Consider the following 16037-nt stretch of genomic DNA (forward strand, 5'->3'; position numbering starts at 1 on the left):
TGGGGAAACTGGATCACCAGTCTTACTTGATTTTTGTTTTCTTATTTCATTAATTTCCTGTGAATGTGTACTTCAGAGACAACATTAGAAATGAGCCCACTTATGTTAGCCATGAATTTGGCCCCATATTAATCCAATTAAAATGTTCAGATTTTTAAAAAAGCTATTTGTGGACTTGCCTAAGTTTAAACCACACCAGGATCCAGTGCTTGAACAGAGCTGGAATGTTCCAAAATGTCCTCCTGGCTCTACTGTATCTGTAGGTACATCTACACCGCAAGTGAAGTGTAATTGTAGAACAGGTAGGCATTTTCACGCTAGCTTTAACCTAGTTAGAATGGGTAACAAGAGTAGTGAAGATGTGACGGCCCCAGTACAAACCTGCTGAGGACTCTGGTTATGTACATGAGTTGATAGTCCCGGATAAAGTCTTTGCCGCCACGTCTTCGCAACTGTTGTTAGCCATGCCAACTGGATTAAAGCTAACGGTGGGTTTGCAATACACTTATATCTTTGTTTGTGGTGGAGACATACCCTATAACTGCCAGGGCCACCTTTACCTTCATCCTAAGCTCCAACTGCAGTCATGGCCATTACAAAGTCAATATTTGACAACAGTTACTACCTATGTATTTGAAATAGGAAATAGCTATGGTAACTGTGTGAAATGACTTTTTAAAGATTACCACTGGAGCTCAAGAGTCCAGGGATGGCAACCAGGACGCCTGAGGGAGAGAGAACCCCTGTATGCAAAAGAAATATGTGCTGAGGTGAAAACGTGACCCCATTGAAGTCTATGGCAAAACTCCCATTGACTTAAGTGGGGTCAGGATTTCACCCCAGAAGCCTTTCCCAGAGTGTAGTTTCCATGGGATGTGGCCTACGGAGGATATTTGCTTTAAGTTTTGGCAGTATAGGTATGAGGCTCTAATCAGCAGAAAATGTGAGCTGTGTCCTGGCTATTCACTCAACATGAATAGCAGCCCAAAGACTGAGAAAATAATTCTGGTGATGGAAGATGATGAGTGGGCAGGGGCACACTAAAGAGATGGGGAGGGTGGGGAAAGAAAAGAAAATCTCTGTGACAAGTTGGATCACAGAAACCCCCTTGGGAGCGGCCACCCGATGTGCTAAGACAACTTCTATCCCTGCTTTCCCTGCCAGCTCAGGACTCCAGCACCGTCTTGCTGAGCCAGACACTTCCATCTGCTCCAACACAGACCCAGGGTCTGAATTACTTGCCCCAAAGCTGCAGGTTTACCTGAAAGCAGCTAACAGAAGTGTTCCTGCCTTTAAAACTCCGATGCCCAACTCCCAATGGGGTCTAAACCCAAATCAATCAGTTTTACCCTGTATAAAGCTTATACAGGGTAAACTCATAAATCGTTTGCCCTCTATAACACTGGTAGAGAGATATGCACAGTTGTTTGCTCCCCCAGGTATTAATACGTACTCTGAGTTAATTAATAAGTAAAAAGTGATTTTATTAAATACAGAAAGTAGGGTTTAAGTGGTCTCAAGTAGTAACAGACAGAACAAAGTAAGTCACCGAGCAAAATAAAATAAAATGCGCAAATCTATGTCTAATCAAACTGAATACAGACAATCTCACCCTCAGAGATGCTTCAGTAAGTTTTTTCCTCAGACTGGACACCTTCCAGGCCTGGGCACAATTCTTTCCCTGGTACAGCTCTTGTTCTAGCTCAGGTGGTAGCTAGGGGATTCTTAATGATGGCTCCTCTCCCTCTTTGTTCTGTTCCACCCCTTTATATATCTTTTGCATAAGGTGGGAATCCTTTGTCTCTCTCTGGGTTTCCACCCCCCATCACTAGAAAAGCACCAGGTTAAAGATGGATTCCAGTTCATGTGACATGATCACATGTCACTGTAAGACCCCAAGCCTTCATTCCTCCCAGCCTGACTCACAGGAAGGCTTGCTTGCAAACAGAGCGCCAGTCAATTGTCCTGGTTGATAGGAACCATTAAGATTCCAAACCATCATTAATGGCCCACATGTTGCATAATTACAATAGGCCCTCAGAGTTATATTTCATATTTCTAGTTTTAGATACAAGAGTGGTACATTTATACAAATAGGATGATCACACTCCGTAGATTATAAGGTCTCTTGTAAGGTATCCTTACAAAGCTTTTGCATGAAGCATATTCCAGTTACATTATATTTTTATAAAACCATATAGACTGCACAACATCACAATCTCTATGCAAATAAAAGGAAGATAATGAAAACAAGTGTGAAGGGAATAAAGAAATGGGAAACAGAGTACGAAAGGTGCACACAATGTCAGAGTTAGTATATTTATATCTGAGTCATAGATTCCAAGGACTGAAGGGACCACTGTGATTATGTAGACCAGGGGTCGGCAACGTTTGGCACGCGGCTCGCCAGGGTAAGCACCCTGGCGGGCCAGGCCAGTTTTATTTACCTGCTGACACGGCAGGTTCGGCAGATCGTGGCCCCCACTGGCTGCGGTTCGCCGTCCCGGGCCAATGGGGGCGGCGGGAAGCGGCGCGGGTGAGCGATGTGCTGGCTGCGGCTTCTCAGTGGGGGCCACGATCTGCCGAACCTGCCGTGTCAGCAGGTAAATAGAATTGGCCCGGCCCGCCAGCGTGCTTACCCTGGCAAACCGCGCGCCAAACGTTGCCGACCCCTGATCTAGATTGACTTCCTGTCTTAGGCAGGCCATAGAACTTCCACAAAATATCAGATCTTTTGGATGTTTCTAATCTTGATTTAAAAATGGTCAGTGATGGAGAATCCACCATGACCCTTGGTAAATTGTTCCAGTGGTTAATTACTCTCATTGTTAAAAAGGTATATCTTATATCCAGTCTGAATGTATTTAGCTTTAACTTTCAGCCATTGGATCGTGTTATACCTTTCTCTGCTACATTTAATTGCCCAATATTAAATACTATGTTCATATACTGTTTTATTTGTAAGTCCAAAAACATGTAGGTGAAAGGAGAGGGGAAGGTGCCCATTGTAGTCCCAGCATGTGGTGGGATTTTGGGGAGATTTGGGCCAGTTATGGCCCTGGTTGGGAGGGCCATAACTGGCCTTTTTTGTTTTCTCAGCTCTTTTGTTTTCCAACTACAGCACTGACTTGGGCCTTGCTGCTAATAAAGGCTTTTTACCAGACAACATTCCGGTTGTGCATTCAAATCCGTAGGCTCTACAGCTTTAGTAATTCTAATAATGTCAGACCATCTGCATCATCTCCCCAACAGGAGGTTTTCCATTACTTTCATATCCTCTTCTTGTTAACAGAATAAACATGCTTTGTTGGATGTGACTCCTAAAGCGGTGGATCTGTTGAACTATACCCAGTGGTTCCCAATTGTAGTCTTCTTCAACCCAGACAGTAAACAGGGTGTGAAAACTATGAGACAAAGGCTAAGTCCCACATCTAACAAGAGTTCCCGGAAGCTTTACGATCAAGCAAATAAGCTGAAGAAGACTTGCTCCTATCTTTTTACAGGTAAGCAAGAATCTGTCTCTAATTCCTCTTCCAAAAGAGTGGTGGATGTAGGAGAAAGAATGTGTGTGTTTGAGAAACTAAATTAATACTGTTCAGAGTAAGAGATCATCTTGTACAGTAACCTGTGGTCATGTGAAAACCCTTCCTAGGCAATTAGGAGTTCACTATCTTGATGTATTTCATTATAAAGAAATGTTCATATTGAACTTTACTACTGTAATAAAACTATTTCTGGAAAAAAGTGAATAATGAAAGGGATGGCATTTATTCAGCCTTTTTTCCCCCCCACAAGCCAACAAAAGTGCACACGTTGTCCTTTAGAAAGTGGTCTAGTAAAAATGACCATATAATTTTCTTGCATTACCCAATACCTTGTCACATGGAAAAGGTTGGATAAAGTAGGTGCACTGAGATTTTAGAATGAATAGAAAAAATATATGAAAACACTAATGCATATATTTTTTTAAATGTCTACAGCTACCATCAATTTGAATTCAGCCAATGATAGCTGGTACGGCAGCCTCAAAGATATAATTCAGCAACAGCAAGTTGAAGCAGTATGGGTATCGGAAGGAAAGGTATGTGGTCAAACAGTTCATACTGTACATGCTAAATTGTTTTTCTGTTCTGGGAATAATCCCCCTTCAAAGTGGTCAGATGGCAAACTCATCACCCTAAATACTGAACACATGTATATATTGAAAAGTTATACTAATCTGAAATCTTTGCAGTGGGTAACTAAGAGAGAAAAAATAGTACAGGATAAAAGTTTATTTTTTTTTATAACTTTATCATGTTGCTCCTGTTATTAAAACCAAGGCATATAGCTGCTGCTAGGGCATACATATTAATTTTTTATTGGAGCTATTTTCATGTTCCTGGGAGACCCAGAATTCTTGCAGTTTCATGTGCTTCTGTTTCTTAGGTGTTGCGTACCATAAATGTTACTGCAAACTAAAATGGGGGATGAAGTCAAATCTAATCCTTCCACTTTTATAGATGGAAGGAATGGATGACGACATGGAAGATCGCATGTCATACCTAACAGCTATGGGTGCTGACTACCTGAGCTGTGACAGCCGCTTGATCAGTGACTTGGAAGACACAGATGGAGAAGGAGGTGCATACACGGACAATGAGCTTGATGAGCCATCAGATGAACCAAGTGTTTCCTCTATTAGCCGATCTTCTGAGCCTGTGCAGCATGAGGAGGTAAGATATTGGGACTGTTGGCAAGACAGTGACTTCCTGAAAGTCATGTGCGTCGTAAAATGGTAACAGAAAATGTCCCTTGTAATTGGTGCCTGAGAAAAGTATGATTACAGCTGCAGCATTATGCTAGCTCCAGTACAAAATTATAAAGTCATATTAATTCTAGCATAAAAGTTAAGCTGCTTCCCTGACTCTCTAGTTTCATTGATAGTGTCACCTGGAGTGCAGGTGTTCACTTTTACAGTGATAGTAGTCATGTCATTGCCAGTCATGTGACTACTGGTAATTGGCCCACAAGGCTAGGATTAAAACAAGTCAAGAATTACTTGAATATTCTTGTGATTAACTTCTTATATTTTCGTAGAGTATAAGAAAACCCAGCCCAGAACCAAAAGCTCAAATGAGAAGGGCTGGTAGCAGAGAGATACTTAGAGATCCCAGCCCACCTCCAGCGTTCAAGCCCGAGCCACCTAAGGTAATTTGTGGAAATCAATTTGAAGATAGAGTTCATCTTTCTAAAGAACCCACCTGGTGCTGTACATCGTGGGCTATGTTTCTTCTATTAGGGTAACCTGCTGTTGGAAGCTAAAATGCAAGTTGGGAAGAGGAAGGAAGGGGAATTGACAAAGAAGAGGATTGTGAGCTGTCAAAAGAGCTTGGCAGCTGGTTGGGAAGAGAATTCTTGAGATTTAGAAGTGGTACCATGTGTTTCATTAGAGGGTTTGGTGACTAGCTGGAAAACTACCCATTTCTCTCCTGATCTCTTGCCCAGGGGAATTCTGGCACTCTTGCTCCCTTACCAAGCCCAAAACAAAGATCTTCCTGAATGTCTCAGCTGAGGAGAAGTTCAGACACACTCCTTCTTGATTTTAATAAGCTCTCTGCTGGGAGCTGGTTCAGAATGGCAGTGGAATGGCAGGAAATCCTTTTGGCTTTTTTATTTTTACCTTTTAAGTAGTAGTGCCGAACTGTGCTCCAGGGTCACTTCAAGAAAGGTGTTGCAGCTATTAATGAAATCCTGTGTTCAACCCTCTGACTTTCTTCATGGAGGTGGACACCAACATTGGTCTGCGTTGTGCAAAATACACCTACTAGACAGTTAAACAACCATACTTTCAAATATGCCTTGGCAATAGAGTTTGGGCTGGGTAGCAGTACACGTAAGTGAAATGATGATTGCAGGGAGAATAGGCGTGTGTCCTGTGTAATAGTTTCAGCTCAGAAGAATATTCTCCATATAATCCAGAAAAACCTCTTGCTCTGGTTCTTCCTGTTCTTTCTCTTTTTCTTTCCAGAAATCTTTTAAGAATTAAATAGACTGGTCAGATTTTACTGCTCATTATAACACTGCATACAATGTAAGACTTTGTCCCTATTCAAGTCAGTGACCAAGCTCCTATATATTTAAATACTCAGTGCTGTGATCCCTTATGAACAAAGATGGGCAATACAAAAATGCACAAGCAATATAACCAATTTCAAATGAAAATATTTATCTAAAGATGCTGAAGTTGCTGCTATGTGTAAACTTCAGTGTGTTCTTAATACCTATAGGGTAAACTACAAAACAAAGAGGATGTATATGACTTTCCCAAGAACTATGACTCCAAACCAAATAGCTCTAGCACTGTCAGCAATGAGACTTCAGCCGTATTATCCAAGGCAGCAGCACCTCCTGTTTCTGTGAAACCTGCCTTTGGGCGTCCTATACTGAAGACCTCTCAGCCAGCAGTTTCAGCCGCAGAGGAGGAGGAAAAGGCAGAGGAAGATGTAGATGGACGAGAGAATGCTCCAAAATCTGTACTGGGGAAAGTTAAAATATTTGAGAAGATGGATCACAAGGCAAGGTTGCAAAGAATACAGGAGCTACAAGAGGCACAGAATGCCAGGGTAGGTAGTAACCTACTTTTTCAGTCTGTCCTGTATATTTGTTTAGATATAGTAATACAAACACACATTCTGTGCTATAAGCACCCTCAATATTGAATTTAAAAAATCATTAAAAACAAAAACAGTAGCACATTTCTCCCTCTCCTTCCAACCTACCATTATACCAACCAGCAGTGAGCATACACATTAGGAATCAAAATTTCCCTCGACATCACATTATTCCTATATTTAAAAAAATATATATATAGAGAGAGAGAGAGTTAGTTAGTTAGTTAGTTATATTTTGGGGAGGAGTAGGTAGGGAGGAAAGGGGATATAAAATATGTTCTATGAAGAGGTTTCCTATAGTAGCTACTATAGGTTAATGGCTTTGTTCTTTTTTTATTTCTGTTATTTTGGCAGTACAGTGTTTTACTTTAAATTAAAAACTATCTCAATGTGGGAGCAGGAAATAAGACCAATCATCCATTTGTATTTTAATTCCTTTACAGAGAAACTGAGCTACATTGCTCAGTCTCAGATCTCCTGACTGTATAAACTGAAAGGCATTTTTTTTTCTTCTGCTCTTTTTAAAGCTGGAAATAGCCCAGAAACACCCAGATATCTATGCTGTCCCAATCAAAACACAGAAGCCAGACCAGAACTGGCCCCAACCCATGAGGTAAGACAGATCCACTTGAAAATACTCCTCTGGTTTATATTTACTACGCCAGCAAGAGCAACTTAATTATGCAGCTCTTACTCATGCAAGTAGTGCCCTGACACTACCAATGATTCCTGAAATTTACACGGTGTCAAAGATGAGAAGCTGTAGGGCTGACCTGCCTTGACAGTAGACGCTTCTGCAAGGCCTTCCTTTCAGAATCTTTCCTTTATCTCTCTTTTTCAGACTGGTCCATACTACTGCACTTGAATTACTCAGAGAGAATTTCACAGATATTGTATATTACTAAGAGATTCGTGGTGCCAGTTCATTTTGTGTCTCATAATTAGATGTACACACAAGATCACTTGTACTTCAACCCTTCAAGGCTTTCCCTTATGTGTCCAAGACTGGATTGTTGTTGTGTTATACTAATCAATATTTGAAAGTGATTTGACAAGTTTCACAGCTTACAGTGGGACTACTTGGGGTATAAGGTAGTACTCAACATCAGTAAGGGTGGTAAAGTCTGATTTTACACAGTCCATTATTATATGCATTTTATGGGTGAGGAAAATGGTGTTAAGTTACTTGCCCAACGGGAGACAGTGAGTCACTACAGAGTCAGGAGAAGAACCATGGGCCTGATCCAAAGTTCACTGATGTTAATGAGAGTGTTTCCATTGAATCTGGTGAGTTATGGATTAGTTCCCAGATATCCAATCTTGGTGCCTTACCCACTCTACTATGCTTATTCACTAGTATGACTTGGACAGTGGCCTAAGCAAAACCTTGCAACAAACAATTTGAAGGATCTGTGTTGATTTTCATTTGGAAATGTTCTAGTTCTCTCACCCTTCTCATTTGTAACTCTTTTGGGTACAGGGAAGGCCTAATGAGTTGTGAGGTTTTTCTTTTATTTTTTTTACAGTCAGCTCCTTTGGTGGATTAAAGTATAATCAAATTGGGAAGGCCCCAAAACAGTCACTGCAGCATTTTCCTGATGAATTTATTATTGCAAAGCTATAGGAATTGTAAGCTTATAGCATCTGTAGTGGTGTTTTTAGGGAGGAGTAAAATATTTAGTTTAGCCAAATATGAAGATAAAAGAAACAAGCAACTGACAATTTAGAATGAGTGTTCGTAGGAAGTGTAATTAAATTGGCTAAATCAACACTATTAAACAGCATCGTTGCTTTATTCTAAGTCATTCAGGATCTTAAAAGAATGTGGGGGGGAAATGCTTCCTCTTGCCAGTGCTCAGTATGGAGTCTAGAATGATAGCTGCTGAAAATCAGTGAAATCCCCCTCCTTTCCTATGTAGAGAATTATTACATGTGCTGTGCAGCGCTGTTTATATTCTATATAAATAGTTAGCTTTATAACCTATACAACTTTTTTCAAACCACTTAACACTAGTTCCCTGTATAAAAGGGCTTACCATCTAACTCTTAGAAATGTTCATGAGGTCTGTGGAGGAGTAGATACCTCTTCGGTGGGGAGATCAATATAGGAAGCCTTCAGGCAAAGAGTAGAAGGCTGTTCGAAGATATGAACCAGCATGAAGGCAAGAGAGGAAGGACACCAAGTAGTCAGTATGGAAAGTAACGGAGTGGAGTAAAAGAGAGAGCGGTGGCAGAGGGGAGAAGGGAGTAGTGGTGTGCAGAGTGCTGAAGGACAGGGTCATGGTTAGCCTTGCTAGCATATAATTGGTGTGTCCTCATATCTTAGTGAACAGGTTGCAGTTGTTTACAGGTTTGTGTTCTTCCACTTTTCAGACCAGAAATTGCTGACATCTTTACTCTTGTTTTTTGCTGTGCTAGTTCCAGACCTCCAGAGCCTCAGAAACCCCCTGCCAGGCCTTACCTAGAAAACCGAGGAAGTTATGGCAGTGACGCAGAGGAGGAAGACTACCGTCGGCAGCTATCAGACAACTCCAAGCGTGGATATTACGGACAGCCATCCAGATATAGGGACACAGAATTATAGACTCAATAGCACATGCATCTATAATGCTCTTTTGAGACTCTTTTCCTTCAACAGCCAAAATGGAGTTCTGGTTAGTTATAAAGTTATATTTTTGTTGGAGGTCATAGGGTGGTCTACGGGAACTTGGACATATCCACACACTGGAACTGGAGGACTTACTTTTTGAGACTATTTTGAGTATCTAAGAAAAGAAATCACTTTTGCCTGAATGTTGTTGCCTGTTTTATAAGGACCAATACCCATTTGAAAACTTGTATTAATTCTTGGTATTTTCATAGTTTAACATTTGTTAAAAAAATTTAAACTTTTTTCTCTTACTTAAAACTGCTTTTTTAGACTGTTCCGCTGTTATGAAAATGTGATCAAAGACATAACACTTTTTAATGCAAGAACTAAATTAAAAAAAGAACTATAAGTGCCTTTAACAAGAAGTGTCTTAAATTGTTCATATTGATATCTGATACTTGTGCAAAGCCATAATTTACTAAAGGGTGTTTTACTCTGTTGCCTAACTTTTGTATCTGTTTCATGGCTATAATTTCCCTGATATGTTATTTTTCTAAGATAATAGATCGGTATACTGCTTTTCATAAATATTGACTGTACAGGGGGAAGGTGTGTACCTTTGTATACTAGCTTGTATGAGGCCAGGAAGGGTTGAAATTGAGAAAATGATGTAGAAATTCAATTAATTATGTCTTTAAATTGATATGGACCACAAAATAATAAATGGATATATTCTAGACAGACATCTCACACCTATCTTTTTTATTTCAAGAAGTAAATATTTTGGTAACGCCTTTTACATTTTTATTAACTATTGCATTTAAGGTGCTTGTTTGGTTTGGCTCTAGTCTTGCACTATTGAAATCAGGGAAGGTTTGCTGTTGATGTCATCGGAAGCAGATTTAGCCCCTATTGGTTTTGCTTAGTGTTCTGAAGCTCCTAATCTTCAACATGCTGAATCTGGAAAAAAGGTAGTGCTACAGTGAGACTTTAAACATGTAGCACTTGAATCTTAGGGCATTTTATTTCTCTCTCCGCTCCACTGAGAAAAAAAATGCTTAGAGGGATAATAGAGAAGTTTCTTCTTTTATAAAATTTTCACTTACCCATAGAAAATGGTCTAATTTAAAACACACCAAAATATAAGTTCCATAGTGTTTTGTTAGGCATGACATTTCACACAGTAGAATTTCACTGCTTTACTAAGGGAATAGATCAAAACAATCTTAGGTGGGTTGGGGGGGAGGGTTACTGTGTAGCTCAAAACTTGAAGGAAAAACAAAATTGCCAAGGGTGAGTTATTAAACTCTTCTGCATAATTAATTCTTCCATTTAAAGATTTGAACTGGTCTAAGCTTTATAACATTCATTGTATCTGAGCATCTTGCATAACTATCCCTTCATTTGTTATAGTCCCTTATATGTTCTAATGTAGTTTAGTCCTCTTTTTATAGGCAGAGGAATCCCATAAATATTAGTGTAGTCATTCTGAGTCTGAAGTCAAAAGGTCTTGGCCCTTTGTTTTATACAGTCTGGGAGACCCCAAAAATGTGGCACCATGTACCTCCCCACACATTACCAGTCCAGCCCAGTTAGTACAGTATTCTTTATATTATTTATATATAATTTACCAAAAAAAAAAAAATTAAAAGAATGTTAAGGCTGCAAAGTCAAGCACTCAAAAGTTAGGATATGTCATTTGCGGTTGCCTGTGCAACCTTAATTCACCTCCCCCTTGTATGTATGTATTATGAGACCATCTTTAATTACATGATTACATACTATTTTTTCCACAGGACTCCTGCCTTAGTCAGTGCACACTGAATGAGTAGTCATTCAATATTTATTTTTATCCTAATCATTCAGTGTGTAGCTCCAGGCCTTGTATGACCCTACCATTTATTTACTTTAATATTGGATTCAATTTAGTTTTGATTGCCTCAGATTCAATGTGCTGTGAATCTTGTATGGATGACCAGTAACTGAGTTGTAGAAGTTGACTGAGGAGCACAGAAGGCCTTCATAGCTGAGTAAGGGTCCATTAAGTCTTTTGGTGCCCAGAAAGATGAGGTAATTTGATGTTTTGGTACCCAGGAGACATTTGAGGGTTAGGTACCAAGCAGGAAATACATTTCCGCTTTCCCTCCCTCCTTTCTTTTCAGCTTGGAAAAGAGATGACTGGGGGTGGAGGGAGGGGGGAATTAATAGAGGTCTATACATTCATGACTGGTATGGAAAAAGTAAATAAGGAAGTGTTATTTACTCCTCATATCACGAGAATTAGGGGTCACCCAATGAAATTAATAGGCAGCAGATTTAAAACAAACAAAAGGAAGTACTACTTCACACAATGCGCAGTCAACCTGTGGAACTATTTTGCCAGAGAATGTTGTGAAGGCCAAAACTATAACAGAATTAAAAAAAGAACTAGATAAGTTCATGGAGGATGGGTCCATCAGTATTAGCCAGGATGGCCAGGGATGTTGTCCCTAGCCTCTGTTTGCCAGAAACTGGGAGTAGATGACAGGGATGGATCACTCAGTTGCCTGTTCTGTTGATTTCCTCTGAAGCAACTGGCACTGGCCACTGTCAGAAGACAGGATACTGGGCTAGATGCACCATGGGTCTGACTCAATGTGGCTGTTCTTATGGAAGGGACAGAGATGGCAGAAAACTTGAGGTATGGATGATAATAGGATTGGAATTAGTTATTCTCCACCCCAGCAATTGGTTGCCCCCCTGCACACCCCACCTCAAGATCTGCCATTGCATCCAGAAACAATGGGTAATCAGATGAGCTTAATGTTTTGGCTAAAATGATCAGCAGTAAAACATTTACTATTGACTTTAAATTGTCGTCAGTCTTTAGTATTAACAATCCATTGAGACGAATAGAGCAGTTCAGACCTCTCGGAGCATTGTTTCAGACACTCTGCAGATTCAGTTTCTACTTTGATCTATCAGTTTCTGCTTGGTTCATGTTCTGAACATTTTTTTTCTGTAACAATGAGGGATAGAGACTTAATTTTTTTAATAACATATTCAGTTCAGGAGCAGAGTTATTCAGCAGGTTAAGCAGCATTGAATTTGGTCCACTAGTTTCAACGGAGGTGGAGTGGGTGTAACTGAGGTCAGAATTTGACTCTCTTTTCAGTTAAAAGCTATTTAGTTCCAGATGTAGGGTTCAGTGAGAGAATATTAATGTAAGAGCTCAACTGTTTGTTGGCACAATGGGGCTCAACTACTGTTTAGATGGAGAGCTTTTGTAAGAATTATGATAGATATTATTGTGAGCCTCAGTATAGTGGATTATCTCTTGTTAAATACATAATTGCTATTTAATTTTGCTTTTCTTTTACTCTAGCCAACATTTAAACTGGAAAATCCTAGCTGTTGCAAACTATGCACCGCTTATCTCTATTATTGTTTTCAGGGTCTTGCTTATCTCAGCAGTTGCTTTAGACTCTAAGAAGGTTAGCGAAATTAAGGGGGAGAGAAGTGTCAAATGATGACCTTGAAAAATCCTGCAATGCCTTCAAAAAAAAGGGTTACAAATTTTTTCTAACCCACATTCCATTTGACACTTTTTTTCCACCTCCCTCTCCAGTTAAGCTATTGGATTGCTAGATTAGTAAATATTATTAAATAGTTACTGATTCATCCTGATCTGTACAAAGGCTTTTAATGGATTTTAATTTATTTTTTAAATTGTTTACCTGAAACTTCTAATAATCAACACATTTTGGCCTGAATAGGTGAAGACTATGTGCTAACTTTGTGGGAATAATTAAGAGAATGCATTAAGAGGAGTCTGAAACAGAAATAGGAAGAATACATGGAAACAGGTATTCCTTTCTTCCAATAAGAATTGCTATTGTTATGGCTCAGATAGTTGCCCTGAATGTATAACTAGACTTTTTTGTACGTCCTGCAACAACAGAATGATTGAGGGCATCATCTTAACTATGCCTTCATATTTTTGTGAGGTGGGGGGGAAGTGTCAATTTTCCTTTAGCATAATCAAGAAGAGAGTTCTCATATTGTCTGCAGGACACTACTCCAGCCAGATGATCCTTATCACAAACAGATATCCTTGGCAGTATGCAGGTAGGTTAACAAGTAATTCTCTTACTATTAACATGGAATGTATAATTGCACTATAGATGAGTTTGAAGATGGTGCTTTAATTCTAAACCGCAAATTTTAATTTATTTCTGAGTTACTCAGAAATTACCCTTTAGAGGTAGTTTCACATGCCTGATAAACATCCATTATTTAAAAAGGGGAGGAGGGGAACAATTTAACACAGCTTTTATAAGGAGGCAACTGTGCTCAGAAAGCACTCCATCGGATTATGGCTGCTTCGAATAGGCAGCCAACTAAGTCTGCATTCTTAGGGTTACCATATTTCAGCAAGCAAAAAAGAGGACAGGAGGAGCCCCGCCCTAGCCCCTCCCACTTCCCGCCCCCCCAGAACCCCCAACCCTCCCCCCGTTCCTTGTCCCCTGACTGCCCCCTCCTGGGACCCCTGCCCCTAACTGCCCCCCAGGACTCCACTCCCTATCTAAGCCTCCCTGCCTCTTGTCCCCTGACTGCCCCAACCCTTATCCACACCCCCACCCCCAGACAGACCTCTGGGACTCCCACACCCCATCCAACCACTCCCCACCCCCTGACAGCCCCCCCAGAACTCCCAACCCATCTAAACCCCTCTGCTCCCTGTCCCCTGACTGCTCCGATCCCTCTCCCCACTCCTGCCCCCTGACAGCTCCCCCCCAGAACTCCCAGCCCCCCACCCCCCCGCTCCTTGTCCCCTGACTGCCCCCTCCTGGGACCCCTGCTCCTAACTGCCCTCCAGAACCCCACCCCCTACCTAAGCCTCCCTGTTCCTTGTCCCCTAACTGCCCCCTCCTAAGACCCCCCAACTGCCCCCCAGGACCCTACCCCCTACCTGTACCCTGACTGCCCAAAACTTTCTCCACTCCCCCCAAAAAGCCCCCCCCCCGTTTCTTGACTGCCCCCTCCAGAACCTCCCTGCCCCTTCTCCTGCCCCCTGGCCCCCTTACCCTGCTGCTCAGAACAGGGTGTTGGGCTCTGTGCCAGCCGGACACGCGGCTGCGCTCCCCAGCACAACAAAACCCGGTCCCTGGCCCTGCACAGTGCTGCCGGACCAGGCTGCAGGGGAGAGCTGCCCTTGTATCAGCACAAAGTGCTCTCCCTCCCGTTTTGCTACGCTGCATGGCAGAAACCGCTCCCAGTTGCAAAAGGGGAGGGCTGCACTTTGTGCTGATACACTTGCTCAGAATGCAGGGCGGAGCTCCTCTACAGCTGCTCCTGAGTCCAGCCCGGGACTTTCCTGTAGCCCTCCCAGCCCCTCGCTCTGCTCTGCCGGGGGAGGGGGGAAATCCCGGACATTTTGAGTGCTTTACAAATTCCCCCCGGACGCTATTTTTAGCACAAAAAGGAGGACATGTCGGGGTAAATCCGGACGAATGGTAACCCTAGCATTCTGCCTCAGCCCCCAGCTTCATGAGCAGAAGCCATGGGGTCCCCTTAAGCAAGGATGTCCCAGGTTTCCTTGTAAAACCTACCTAGGTGAAACACAGACTGGTTCAACTGCCAATTTTTAGCTGGGTGCTCAAATTTTGCAATCGGCCTTTTGATTCCCTGGTTGTCTCTGCTGCAGCCACATTTTTTGGCCAGCTGCTATGTTTAGCCAACAGGCAGCTAATCTTGTACCCCCCACTATGAGACCTCTCACAGAGGGGGTAAGGGAGGAGTTCAGGGCAGGGAACACTGATAACTAAGCCAGGAGGGGAAGGAGAGAGGGGAGTAGGGTGAGAGAGTCACTTTATCACTTATACCACAACTTCTGAGCAGGGAGCACAGCCCAGTCTGTGAGAGAGGTTATTGGGAAGGCAGGAGGAGAACTGGAAGCATGGATGGATGGGGGAGGGGATAGAGGGAGAAATGAAGGGCTGAGGGAGAGGAAAGAGACTTAGGGGGAATTTGGGAAACTAAGGGCTAGTCTACATTACCGGGGGAGGGAAATGGATCTAAGTTATGCAACTTCAACTACGTGAATAACGTAGCTGAAGTCGACGTACTTAGATCTACTTACCGTGGTGTGTCAACAGGAGACGCTCTCCCGTCGATTCCTCTTGCGCTTCTCATTGAGGTGGAGTACCAGAGTTGACGCTAAAGTGATCTGCGGTTGATTGATCAACCCCTGCTGGATTGATCACTGCCCGTCAATCCGGCCGGTAGCGTACACAAGCCCTAACACACCGGGGAAGGAAAGAATTAATGAGAAAGGAAACACTGACTCGGAGAGGAGGGAGGGGAAAGGGGAGAAATGACAGAATGGCAGGAAGAGTTATAAATTTATCTGGGGGTAATTGGCCCTTTAAATTTTGCATTAAAATCATACATAAATGTATGCATTTTTCCAGGCTTTTAGTTGCACCATTGTAGGCAGATCTAGTGGCTTCGCAGACTTCCATAAAATGATTAATGGCTCAGGGTTTAAGGCTAAGCCATTTCAAGGGATGTCCTTGCTGATCATTTCCTCCAAGAGATAATCAATATCATCCTGTTTGGGTAGAGAAGCACACTTGGTTCAGGGCTTCGTTCAGGAGCAGTGGTAGCAGAAAGAATTAAAGAGGAGTATGAAATGGCTGGAAACTGGAGCCTTCTGACTTCCTCCCCAGGCCTTGCATATGGACCTATGACACCACTGCATGTTGTGACAGATAATACACTTGTATGTTTTGTGCACAAGATTACCTGTTTGC

At 41.9% G+C, this 16037-nt stretch overlaps 1 protein-coding gene and 1 long non-coding RNA gene across 28 annotated transcripts in view; one reads left to right on the forward strand and one right to left on the reverse strand.

Moving 5' to 3' along the window:
- TJP2 (tight junction protein 2) overlaps nt 1–9988 on the forward strand; it is a 90141-nt gene extending 80153 nt beyond the window's left edge. For 17 of the 25 annotated variants that reach the window (XM_065550471.1, XM_065550463.1, XM_065550466.1 and 14 more), the window contains 7 exons: nt 3293–3503; nt 3981–4081; nt 4503–4715; nt 5080–5190; nt 6270–6605; nt 7181–7266; nt 9072–9988. In XM_065550471.1, the coding sequence (XP_065406543.1) occupies nt 3293–3503; nt 3981–4081; nt 4503–4715; nt 5080–5190; nt 6270–6605; nt 7181–7266; nt 9072–9237 (1224 nt within the window). In that variant the 3' untranslated portion in view covers nt 9238–9988. The remainder of the gene's footprint in view (nt 1–3292; nt 3504–3980; nt 4082–4502; nt 4716–5079; nt 5191–6269; nt 6606–7180; nt 7267–9071) is intronic. The other 8 variants (XM_065550476.1, XM_065550477.1, XM_065550478.1 and 5 more) reach the window with 1 other exon arrangement.
- LOC112059228 (uncharacterized) overlaps nt 3976–16037 on the reverse strand; it is a 29244-nt gene continuing 17182 nt past the window's right edge. For 2 of the 3 annotated variants that reach the window (XR_002888479.3, XR_010588874.1), the window contains 2 exons: nt 15365–15522; nt 3976–6513 (listed from right to left, as the gene is read on the reverse strand). This is a non-coding gene — a long non-coding RNA (uncharacterized LOC112059228). Of the gene's footprint in view, nt 6514–8657; nt 10204–15364; nt 15523–16037 lie in introns of those variants that run through there. The other variant, XR_010588875.1, reaches the window with a different exon arrangement.

Source organism: Chrysemys picta, chromosome 6, assembly GCF_011386835.1.
Source record: "Chrysemys picta bellii isolate R12L10 chromosome 6, ASM1138683v2, whole genome shotgun sequence".
Lineage (NCBI taxonomy): Eukaryota > Metazoa > Chordata > Testudines > Emydidae > Chrysemys > Chrysemys picta.